The sequence below is a fragment of the Lineus longissimus genome, chromosome 11 (genome assembly GCF_910592395.1).
Source record: "Lineus longissimus chromosome 11, tnLinLong1.2, whole genome shotgun sequence".
NCBI classification, from domain to species: Eukaryota; Metazoa; Nemertea; class Pilidiophora; order Heteronemertea; family Lineidae; genus Lineus; species Lineus longissimus.
The window spans coordinates 8,792,288-8,804,941 of record NC_088318.1 but is presented as its reverse complement, the minus strand read 5'-3'; the positions used below and the strand labels follow the sequence as shown (position 1 = coordinate 8,804,941).

The window sequence follows — 12,654 nt, the reverse complement described above, 5'->3', positions numbered from 1 at the left end:
GCTAGTCTCAAGCAAATCAGAAGTTGCAGTTGTTTTGCTTTACCACTACACACTGCAGTGCTGCGAGCGAGACTATGAAAAATCAATATTAGTTGAATTGTCTGCTGATAGGTGCCACTACCATGAAATATACTTCATCATCTGCGTGGGAAGCGACTTTCGCGGGAATTGACTTTCAGAAAGGGTTGGGCCTTCAGGAGGGGTCAGGAGGAGTATGGGTGCAAGAAAGGTTATTTAATGGGGAAAAATGTAAAAGAACACAAAATCTATAACAATCATTTCTTTTTTCAATTCGTATTTTGACTAATTTTGCGTATATTATAAGTTGAAATATGTGTACGGATTAGGATGAATTACGTACTTACGTATTTAGACCAGTGTTCTCGCCAGGCCATTTAAACGGGGCGCTCCCCGTTTAATGCGCCCCGTCTAAAATTAGCCCGCCCTGTTAAATTTGCAGCCGCCCTCTTTAAATTCACCTTCGCCATGCTTAAATCCAAGCCAATAGTTACACAAACACAGCTGTAAATATCGCATATAAACATTCCGCCGTCAGTCAACGATCAATTATCCCACCGCAACCCGACTGCCAGCCATCTCAATTACCCGGTACAGCAGTAGGGCCTACTACCATTACTATCCACGTGTTCCGGCAGACGACGGTCGGCCAATAACAATAACCCGTAGCCTTGGCAACAAGGTCAAGGAAGTGGACAAAAGAGCACCTGTACGATCGGCTAGCGGCAGAGCGGGGGCGGTTGTTTTTAATTATGATAAAAAGAGTGCTTGCAGGTGTGCCGCAGGTGGATGATAATAGCTGTCGGCGTAAAAAATCAGCAGTCTCTTTCAATTGATATACAGGGTACAAAGGGATCAAACGAGAAGATATGTGAATTTTATTTGGCTTGGCCGGTGAAAAATCCGCCAAGGCGGCTAAGGATGGCAACTTGGCAGGCGAGTCACTGGAAATTTTCGGGATGGCAGCCTACGGTCTACGCTTGTAGAGGCCTAAGGCCTCTACAAATTTTTAATAAAGTTAACATTGTACATGTATAGAAACATCGATCATCATCATGTCATCATGAAAAAGCACAGGGCTTGCGCAGTTCGTTACTGCGCATCCGTGGGCTGCGGGATGCGCAGTTGGCTACTGCGCATCTATATTTGGCACCGCTATCTGGTTACAAAATACCATGTGCTTTGACGATGTCGGGGTCCGGGGAGCAAGCAGGAGGGCAAGGGGGATCAAATTTTTTTTGGAACCAGTGAATTTTTTATTCGTACAACTTCATTTTTTTTATCGTATAAACTGTCTTCAGGTGGTTATTTTTATGTTGAGTGCCCGCCCGTACAAACACAACTTTTTATCTCTCCGTATGATATAGTGTACCAGACCGTACAGCGCTGCACGAACATCGGAAAACGTACAAAATACGGTTGAAACGTACAAGTAAACAGCCCTGCGTATGTAACGGTTTGAATACTAGTATTTACTTGGATACCCGCCATACGTTCCTCCCGCCGACCGACGTGACGCCGCAAATTTCCGTGAAGCAAAATGTTTTGCCTACGATACTAACGCTGCAATGTCGTTTTATATCATCAGAATTAGGCCTGAAATTGCACCTCAGAGCATCTAGGTTTCAAAATTTTTCCGGGGAAGGGCCCCCGGACCCCCGCCAAAAATGCGCCTGCGGTGCATATAGGAGCTGGCCTCCGGCCAGCTGCGCCCCGTTTGATTGAAATCCTGGCGAGAACACTGTAGATATGGTTCTGCATAACTAATACGTAAATTACGTACGGGTGCGAAGCTCTGCGTTAAGAAATGTGCCATAGTTAATTTAAGCCATTTCACCTCTGTGACCTTGAAAAGTAGGTCAAATCAAAATTTGTAAGATATGTGCTGTATTCTTGCTTGGAGTAACTACCATAAAATAGATATTGCTATTTTTATCTTTTCAGTTTTAGTCCTCTGCTGGCCAATTCAAGAACAAGATCGAACCGATATTTGGCGTCAGAGGTTATCTGACATAGGGGGAAATGTGTACCAAGTTTCAAGTTCATAGCATTAGTGGTTAAGAAACCTACCACAGTTAGACTCAAACGGTCAATTTAAGCCATTTGACCTCATCCACCTTGAAAAGTAGGAGCATTTACAAAAAAATTTAGCGCAAAAACAAGTCACTTAAACCGGGATAATATTGTCAGTGTAGTGCCCTAGTAAGCGTGCAACGCCTTTAGGTCGCCCCCCCAAAACCCCTTGGTTGGGAACCTGCTGTAATTTCTTCCAGCAATTTTTGGTTTTGATAGGCAGTTTTCTCTGTGTATCTCTTTAGCAGTAACTGAACTGCATCATCACAATAGCCAGTGTAGAAATTGAAAATGTCCGCCTGGAAAGGCGTTCGGACTATCCTTGTCAGGCACTATGGCATATTTATATGTAAAGTCAGGCTCTAGTGAACACATGCAACTGTTGACATGGGGGAGCCCCCTAAATCCCTGTCCTTCTGATATTTTTTAACCAGTGCAATTGGGGGGGAAGACCTCCCCCAGACCCCCCATGCATTGGCCTCTCAATAAGTCCTTCCGAGCTGCTTGGCACAGGGCAATGGAGTGGAACTACCAGACCTTCATGATGGTACAGTCCATAAGTCCTGTGACACATTTAACCCAGGGCGAGGAAGGGAACCCCTTTGACGGTACCCTAACCACAACTTTCAAACATCATTAACCTTCCTTTTCAGTGGTAGGCACTGGTGGCTTCCTTGAGACAATTGCATGTGGTTGTACCTGGGCAGCCAGTTCATGAGGTAAGGGGTCAGGATTTTCCCCCACCAATATGTTGCTGAATGGTAAATGCATAAAAAATTGGCTGGAAAGGGTTTTTGCAGGCCGAGAGACTGGAAGACACTCAACTCTTGTTGAGGAACACCAGACTGATGACTAGAGAACCCGAAGAACACAGAACCCTCTTCATATCTGGGAGCATAAAAAGCCTGCTAGTAAATAATGATTATTCCCTCATAATGAAATGGCCAGGGGCCATTGTGCTCATCGTCTTGATATTTGGTGGTTAGGAATTCATCCTGGTTAAGAAACATGTATAGTATATAGGTCACACCAAAGTCGGTATGACATGTGATGTATCCTTGCTAGGAGTACCTACCCTAAAAATATCATCGAAAACAAGTCACTAATGAAATGGCCATTGGCCATTGTGCTCAACGTATTGATATTTGGTGGTTAGTGATTCATCCTGGTTAAGAAACATGCTACAAGTATAGTATATAGGTCAAACCAAAGTCGGATCGACATGTGATGTATCGTTCATTGTCAGAGGTCACCTGACCTGAGGGGCCAAGTGTACAAAGTTTCAAGTTCATGGACAAAGCGGTAAAGAAACGTGCCACTGTTTTTGAAAGACGACGACAACGACAGACGACAGACACTGCGCTATTGTATAGACTCACCTAGAAGCTGAGCCAATAGGTGAGATATTGGACTTTTTAGGTTTTTTAGTTTTGGCCTCCTGGTGGCCAAGTGGAGAAGCAGATCAAATCGCAATTCAGTGTCTAAGGTTACATGACGTAGGGAGTCATGTGTACCAAATTTCAAGTTCATAGCTTTAGTGGTTAAGAAACATGCCATAGCTACACTCAAACAGCCAATTTATGCCATTTGACCTCTGTGACCTTGAAAAGTGGGTCAAATCGAAAACCCTTATGATATGCGATGTATGCTTGCTAGGAGAACCTACCATAACAATTTAATCGAAAACGAGTCGCTCATAAGAGAGGTATCACACTTCATAATGTACATCTTACAAAATTTTTGCAAAGGTTCAACAATAATCAACCAGAGTTTGCAAATTTGAAAGATAATCTCAATTACTTTGGGCTCAATTAATGCTGTTACTACATTTTAGGTGGCTCTATTGCTTTAACCCATTAAGGTGAAGTCTCATGGCAAATTCCTTGGTTGGACTACCCAAATCAGTCGACCAATGCCATATGTTGATGGTTATACTGTTTCTGGCTCATTTGGAGCAGTTTCGAACACAGGCAAATTGGGGGAATGAGTGAGCAGAAACTAAGGGGCGTTCTAAAATCAATCTAGACTTATTAAGGATTTATAAACAAAATAGGGTTTGGATTATAATAGATAATAAATTATATTTATTCAGTAACTATTCGTTTTTCTACCTATTCTTTATTTTTAACCTGTGACGCATGATTGTTTATTTCAAAAAGATTAATTGTTTAGATACTACCAACAAACCGTGATGAATAAGCTCACTCACATGAGCTAAAACGATCTACACAGCCATTACTCACCTCTGAGCAGGAGGCCCATCCATAATGATGTTGATCCATAGAATCTGCATTGCATTTAGAGGATTTGGCAGGTGGAACAAGGTGGAGAGGGTAATCAAACTCAATGCAGCTATACTCCTGAAAAACATTATACCACGGGTGAAAATAAATATAACCCTTGACCCTTCATAGCTTTAGCGGTTAAGAAATGTGCCATAGTTACACTCAAATGGCAATTTACGCGACCTTGAAAAGAAGGTCAAATCAAAAACATGTATGATATGTAATGTATCTTTGATAAAAGAACCAAAATTCGGCGTCAGAGGTGTGACCTAGAGGGTCATGTGTACCACGTTGTTAGCTTTAGCGGTTAAGAAACTCAAACGGCCAATTTTAGCCATTTGACCTCTTTGACCTTGAAAAGTAGGTCAAATCAAAACTTATATGACATGTGATGTACACTTGCTTGGAATACCTAACACAAAAATATAAAGCAAGATCTTGCACTTTTTACCTTTTCCGTTTTGGGCCCGTTGGCCAGGTCAAAAATTTTTAAGCATTAGTGGTTATCTGATATAGGGAAACATGTGTACTATGTTTCAATAGCTTAAGTGGTTAAGAAATGTGCCATAAATACTCTCAAACAGCCAATTTACACCAATTACCTCTGTGACCTGGAAAAGTAGGTCAAATCAATAAGTAATAGCATTAAGGACCGACCAAGAACCTAGGACACACAAGGAAACCAGCCCTGTAAAAATTATCTCCTAACCATCCCCCACCAACTAATGGAAAATGCCTTAGATGCCGGGGGATGGATATTTGATGAGGGGAGAGTTTCTGAGGAATAGTTTATTGACTTTAGCGCTCAGCTTGTCTGAGCCAGGTAACCTCCTGCTGAGGTCAAAGGCTGAGGTCAACATATGTTGTTACATAACCGATCTTGCTATCACATCCTGGTTGCCTTGTAGTCGACCAAATTACTTCTAATTTTCCTCATCACAGTAAATTAGTCATGAGTGTTATCACTGGTTACGCTGGCCATTAGGTAGATAAGGTAAATATGCCGATCATCACTGTGTGTAGTATCAGCGGGGTACTTGAAGTTGGAGGGCGACTAAATATTTTACAGGGCTGGTTTTCTCATGAATACGGTACGATGGGATACATACTTGTGGACCTGGCTGTACTCAAATATATAAATAAATTATCGGCAGGGATTAAAAAAAAAATTGGACAGAGGCGACTCCTTAAGCACGCAATTGGCATTTGAGACACATACTTCTGTTCCTTTGCTACAACTGCCTGACCTAAAACACACAATTTTCTTGTAGTGGTATTTAACGCTTTAAGTTCTATCATGCCGTCAATTGATTTGTAATCGCATTAAGGTAAATGGTTTTGTAGATGACTGATTATTAGCCCTTTTTGCGGATTTTTTTGGTGTGTTTGTTTTGATTGTAATCGCACATGGTGCTTCCACTAGTGTTTATGAATGCATGATTTGCTGACAGCGAGCACTTTATGATGATCATGTGATTGTGCATCATTCGCGGTAATCTTTCTTTGCCAGTGATCTTTGTCATTCGTTTCGAGTGTGTTACCAATATTGCCTTGTTCATATATAGGAATGAAATGATAAATTGACTCTTTCGATCCCAGGGATTTTTGTGCGTCGTACTCCTGTATTCCAGGCGATTTTCCTAAAATTTCAGGTTTTCAAAAGACCCAGAAGCAAAGACAAACTCATCATACCCCAGGATGCTTGGTACCACTGAAAAGCATGAACTCTTATCTTCAAGGTGATGTAAAGAAAGTCATTATATACCAAGTCTGTCTTCGATAAAATATCCCTTGAAGAGAGTAAAAACGGACCCAAATCTTTTCAGAAAAATTGGCAAAACGTGTAATCTACTTGGTAAATTGTCAAATGAATTCGTAAAGTTCTCTAAAATGAATGAAAATATCCTCCAAACGTGTAACAATGATGTCAATAAAGTTTTTCTAGGATAAAAGTGGCAAAATTGCTGATTTTCCATGAAGTACCGCGATCTCTTTAAAAATTGTGCGTCACATGGGATATGATGGAAATCAAGTATGGAGTAAAGAATCTATATCTGTGGAAATGTATAAGATTCTGACAAAAGAAACACCTAAAAATATTGAGAGTAACTAAAATTTTGACTGAATATATATCTTCAATACGTGATGCTGATTGCATCAGGTGATTGACGTAGGTGCATTGGCATGAAATTCAAAAAGGGTTAAGGGGGAACGGCATGAATACCTCAACAGAAGTAAGTCCCCCTCTAAACAATTGATTATAATAAAGTATTCACGACAATGTGATAAAAATTGCAGGACATCATCATTAGGCACAATGAGTGAAAAGGAGAGGGGCATACCTATTGTTACGCATGAAAAAGTCCATTAGTTGCAAGGTCACACAGGGTTGTGATTAAGGTGCGTTCTGGCGTTATAGACGCACTCCAAAACACTCCAACCGCAACGAATGACATCCCTCCCCAGTACAATGCATCCATGTACATACCTGCCAACCCCTGATTTACCCCTTCATGATTTTTTTCTGCAGATTTCAATTTTTTCCATACTTTTTGGGGGACCTTCAAGACTCTCAAGTCGCGAGTCAGATTACTGTAAAATCAAATGCATTGCAGCAGCCTATCTCATGTGCAGTAAGAATCTAGGTCAATTTGGCAAAACAACAGTGATTGGTACGTAAATGCATGCGTAAATCGACTAGAAAAATCACGTGAAACCCACCATTATTGATCGTTACCAGGCTTGCACAACGCAGAGAAAATGAAACTTGAACACGCAATGGAAAAGCCCAGTGCTCATAACTGAATATGCGAGATAGTTGCGCGAGATTGACATTGGCCCACGGAAATCAACGAAACGACTAAAAATCAAAATGACGGAATCCAAAAAGTTAAAAACCGGACTTTTAAAGGGGTTATCCCTACTTTCTGGACTCGGGTTTTTTTTAACGGATTTATGGACTAAATAGGGACGGCCCGGCAGGTATGCATGTATAACCCTTTCAGACGCCTTGTTTTTACATTGGAAACGCATTGATATGCCATTTTAGATGCATAAATTCTAAAAAAACGATCAACTGGTTGCGTTCGCCTATGATATAAATCCCGCGGCCCGATGATCAGATGAGTTCTCCGTAATCACTGCGCATTCCAACAATCGTTAGACTGGTACCACTGGCCACCGTGTTGCTCTGACTAGTCTCTGTACATGGTGCTAATCCACTCACTCAGCTTGTTCTACAGTACTACAGTGACGCTACGCGCACAGAATCAATGCCAGGTATAGAGACTTGAGCGCGAGCGAGATGGACGAGCCAGGTGCGATCTGACAATGGTGGACTTGAGAAGTTGGCTGAAGAAAGTGCTGGTGAGTAGGCTATTGTAGTGGGTTTCAAAGATTCCAGCAGTGGCCTAGCAGGAGTTTCAGCCAACCTACTGGAGTAGATAGGGGATATCTCATGAGCTTATATTCGTCATCTGCTGGCTCCGAGCCCTTGCCTGTTAACCCACTTGATACCATACTCGCATTTACGTGAGTACAACCCCATGTCTGAGAATTACCATACTCACACTTTCAAAGTTTGAGGCAGTACCATGGCGAAACCACTCACTGACAAGGAAATATTGGAACTATTTGCGGATATAGATAGTGATGACGGTGATTTAAAGTCTGAAAATGATTCTGGTTCGGAGAATGATGCCGATTTGGACAATAAAATAAATTTGTTACATAATTTGGCAAATTTTGCACGTTTTTATTGAAAAAACAAGGATTTTACCCAAAAATACATTTTAGTTCACAAATTACAACTAGTCCATCTAAAAGTACAGGAAAGATCCTAAAACATTATCAATTACTCCAAAGCTCTAGCTCCAACAGCAAATGAGCTATATATTGTTAGAAAAGACACACAATTTATGAGGGTACCGCTAGTTCCCAGTGGCACGAGTCAGGCAGTGCATGATACCTGGCTGATAACTTCTCAGGCAGCAGCATGCATTTGCTGGTTGGCTGGCACAACACCTAAATATAGCTTAATTGAATACTTGGCGGGAAATGGCCATGTGCCTATTAGGTGTACTGTACAACTTTCATGGAGGTGGCAAACAATGTTTTGTGTTCAATAGTTTAGCTTCCAGAAATGCTAGTTTTGCTAGAGATAAAGTGTAACTTCTTCCACTTTCTAACAATGTTAAGAAGTTCAAGATGTTGGCAACAAGATGCCTGGCCAAAGAACCAGAGGCCATTTCAGAAATGAAATAGGAGGGTGCTCTTCCCTATAAAATGGTTGATTTTGGCCTTCTTGAGATGTATTACCAGACTTTCATTGACAGTGTATCGAGTCTCATTCATTCGGGAATATTCAAACTGTCTGAAAACTCAAAAATCTTCAAAACATGACTTCAAAACATGACTTCATGTCTGAAAACTCATGTCTGAAAACTCAAAAATCTTCAAAACATGACTTCAAAACATGACTTCATGTGAGACATTCTGAGATGGTCCCACTGCATGAATTGGGTTCTGTACCAGGAAGTCTTCAATCATCATTCATGGGATTCAATGGGTCATTTGACTAAGATACTTGAACCTGACAGAAATGCCAGTTTCTGGGGAAAATGAAATGAAATAAAGATTCCACACATATGGTTCTTATCATTTGGCATTCTAATTTGTCTGGTTAGGACATAACAAAGTCTCTGAATGGAACAGAAAGTTCCATTCAGAAGTAGGGAAGGCTGCTGGCTCATTGTTAAAGGGAGAGTCTTGAAAAATAAGTGATAGACGAGAAGTTCATCAGACAATCAGACATGGACCAAGATACATCATCTGTATCCAGTTAAAGCCATGAGGATACAGAACAACTGCGATTAAAGGACAGGGAATGTCTTGAAAATCCAAGAAAACGATTTCCTTCTGACAGTCCATCAAAGGTTCGTGAGAGAAAAGAGCGCTACAAGCAGAAGAAATCATCAGAGAAGAAATTTCGTGGCTGCTTGGAATTTATGTGTGAGAGCGACGCAGAGAAACTTTCGCTTTATAACAATATAGACTTGATAAAACAAGAGGCCCAAGGGCCTGGCGCTCAGCTGAAATGGATAGGTGAAGGCAAGGGTCAAGTGTGTGTCGGTACCGTTATTATGAGGCAACGAAGAAGATAAAGAGTTGGTTAACAAAATGAACTTTATTGGTGCGGCAGATATTTGATGCCTTTCGGCAGATATTTGAAGCGCCTTGCGGCAGATATTTGTTGCCTTGCGGCAGATATTTGATAACGCTCTCCAGGAATGGAAAGCAGTAAAACGAGTAAGTACACCTTACTCTGAATGTGAGAACAGCAAGTGCTTTCCTGGACTTGAAATGTGCCAACGACTCCTCTTGCAATAACCAACAACAGTTAATCTGTAAAAAAAGAGAAGAGAAATTAACACTGACTGAATAAAAAAGGGTGACATAGACGGGGAAATGTACACCACCGGATACAGTCTGTGCTTGATCAGGTATCGGTCAGATGATATCCTGAACAAGGCATCTATGGAAGCAAATCCAGAAAGAGACTTAACCTTCGAAGGGCACACTTATCACTCAGTGAAAAGTCAGTCCTGGGGGTTGTTTTCCAATTCAAAATAAAAGTGTAACCTCTTTAAATTAGTCTCACAGACTGAACCATAACACTCAACAGCCAACCGTGCCCACATGATGATTGATGTGAGCCGTGAGCGAGTGGTGTACTACATTTTGAAAGTGGTCTATCGTCTACGACATGTGACAGAACAGGATCTAGTGGACTTAATGATGAGGTACTATCAAATAAGGTGTCCATCAAATGAATCATGAGGGCCTGTTGAGTTATACTCTAAGCCTGCACAGCGCAGTGTACAGACAGTACAGGATTGCCAACCAAAAACATGAGCATTGCTGCGTAAGGAAACTGCAGTGGAATTCATACTACGATGTCATAATGTGACTTTCAAAATAATTGTAAACAAACGTAAATGGCGAGATTTGTTGACCGTCCCAAAATGGCCGACGGCGAATTCTCCGGTCGCTAGCGCAGTCCATAAACAAGCATCAATTTTACCAACTTTGGGTGCAAGCTTGGTCATAAAAGTTACAGAACTGTTAGAAATACATCTAAACAACATATATATACAGTTAAAAGTGCATAAAAATCCCGTTTCAACCTCCGGGCGCTACCTTTTTTTCTCCGCCACACGCTGGGCCCTACCGGTCGTTATTTAGTGCGACCGCCACCAGAGTGTTTATCACGGTCTACCTAATGCGCGTCCGGAACAATTTGTGCGTCCGGAGCGCGTCCGGAAGAGAAAGTGCGCGTCCGGAACAATTTCCTATGTAAATATGAACTTAATGTTGCATTAGATGGCTTAAATAGCATTTTAATTCCATGTAGAGAAAATAAAATAGGAAAAAATCTCCTTGGTGACTTTGTATTTTACAATTTTCAGCGGGGTGATTTGGGTGTTACACAGCCATCAAATCCCAGTTTACTGACGTTTCTCCTCAACCAATTGTTGTTGCAGTTGCAGAATTTCGATAGTAGCCGTGTTGTAATGGATTAGACTGGTATCTGGTGTCTCAGCACATGGAATGCCGTCAGAGTGTCTTATCATTGTTAATTTCACAAAAAATCAGAATCAAATATGTTTTTGAAAATCACTATACAGTCAAAGTGTCAATTAGTGAGATGTGTTCACATTAATATGTAAAGAGCAATCTCTAGTGAACTCACACAACTGTTTGACATGGGGGAGCCCCCCAAACCCCCGTCCTTCTGACATATTTAGCCAGTACATTGGGGGATGAGTCCCCCAAACCCCCAAAAATATATTTTGTGAGAAAAATAAGTGAAAATTGTACTACTTCTTTGATGTGAGTGTATCCTTAAATCCACTGTCATCACTAGATCTTTTGATAATAAGCCATAGCTAAATTTAAGTGTAGCCAATTAGAAATTAATCTAAAAAATAAGTCCCCCCCTCCCGGGCCCACTCTGTCGAATGGTAGAAAAACTGGCCTTTTTATTTTAATGAATAAGATATATACCCAGGAAAATAATCATTAAGCTCATCTTTAGTTGAAGCTCTTAAAACCGCACTGAATTTTGTTGACCCCCTTCCCCCTTCCCCTCGATCCCCTCCCCTCCCCCCTAAAAGCGTAAATTGGCTTCACAATAATTGTTATTCCCCCTTATCCCACGGCACGCAAAGACAAACTCATACCGACTTAGATGACCACAACAGGAGAAGGCGCGTAAGGAAGTTGGGATATGATTATAGCATTAGTAGTTAACCACCTCGCTGAAAATTGTAAAATACAAAGTCACCAAAAAGATTTTTTTCAATTTTATTTTCTCTACATGGAATTAAAATGCTATTTAAGCCATCTAATGCAACAATAGGTTCATATTTACATAGGAAATTGTTCCGGACGCGCTCCGGACGCGCAAACAGAGTTCCGGACGCACATTAGGTGGACCCGTTTATCACGATCTTTCGCCGTTTTAATTGCGCATTTTAGGTAGATTAATCAATTATTACATGCATGCATTATATATCACCGAAATGATAATTGCGTAGGCTATTTGAAACTAAGTTCAGATATCATTTTCGATCTTCGAATTGAATTAAGGTGAGTGATTTTTGACACCCGGTCGACATATCAGGACTTGAAAAATTCACGCGAGATCGCTTGCATCATCGGCACGTTTGAAACCGAATTTCACAAATTCCACAAATATTTATCACATACCATATGTATCACCACAAAGGTAACTCTCTAGACTATTTGAAACCAAGTTCAGATACTTATTCGAAGCTATGCAAGCGATTTTTCAGTGGTAGAGATCGACGGAAACAAATTTCTCGCTCTAAAATGACATGAGACGAGCACCAACTTCCGCTGATTTGTGCACAAAATTTCCGGAATATTATAAAAAACTACTGATAAATCTGAATTATATAGACTCTTTTCAGTACCTAAACAAATTTCAGGTACATGGTCATGTTGATTATCAACCGATTGAACATGAGAAAGTTCACTCACCTTCATTGAAGCAGCGACTACCGCCATTTTTAAATGGTGGCATCTCTTCATCGATCGGCTAATCAGCGGCACTGCTTGCAAAAAAGTTAAGCCACCGCCAAATTTGAAATCGCCAAAATTCAGGCAATGTGCCTGCAGCGCCAACTGGCGGTAAAAACTATATTAATTCCATTAAAAGTAAAAAATGAAAAAATATTTAAAAATATTCAGCCAC

The 12,654-nt window shown here is 40.9% G+C and overlaps 1 protein-coding gene across 5 annotated transcripts in view; it reads right to left on the bottom strand.

Moving 5' to 3' along the window:
- The window catches only part of LOC135495767 (calcium-transporting ATPase type 2C member 1-like), a 465,754-nt gene that overhangs the window by 82,870 nt on the left and 370,230 nt on the right, over positions 1–12,654 (bottom strand). For all 5 annotated transcript variants that reach the window (XM_064784671.1, XM_064784673.1, XM_064784674.1 and 2 more), the window contains one exon: positions 4,335–4,451. In XM_064784671.1, coding sequence (XP_064640741.1) covers positions 4,335–4,451 — 117 coding nt within the window. The remainder of the gene's footprint in view (positions 1–4,334; positions 4,452–12,654) is intronic.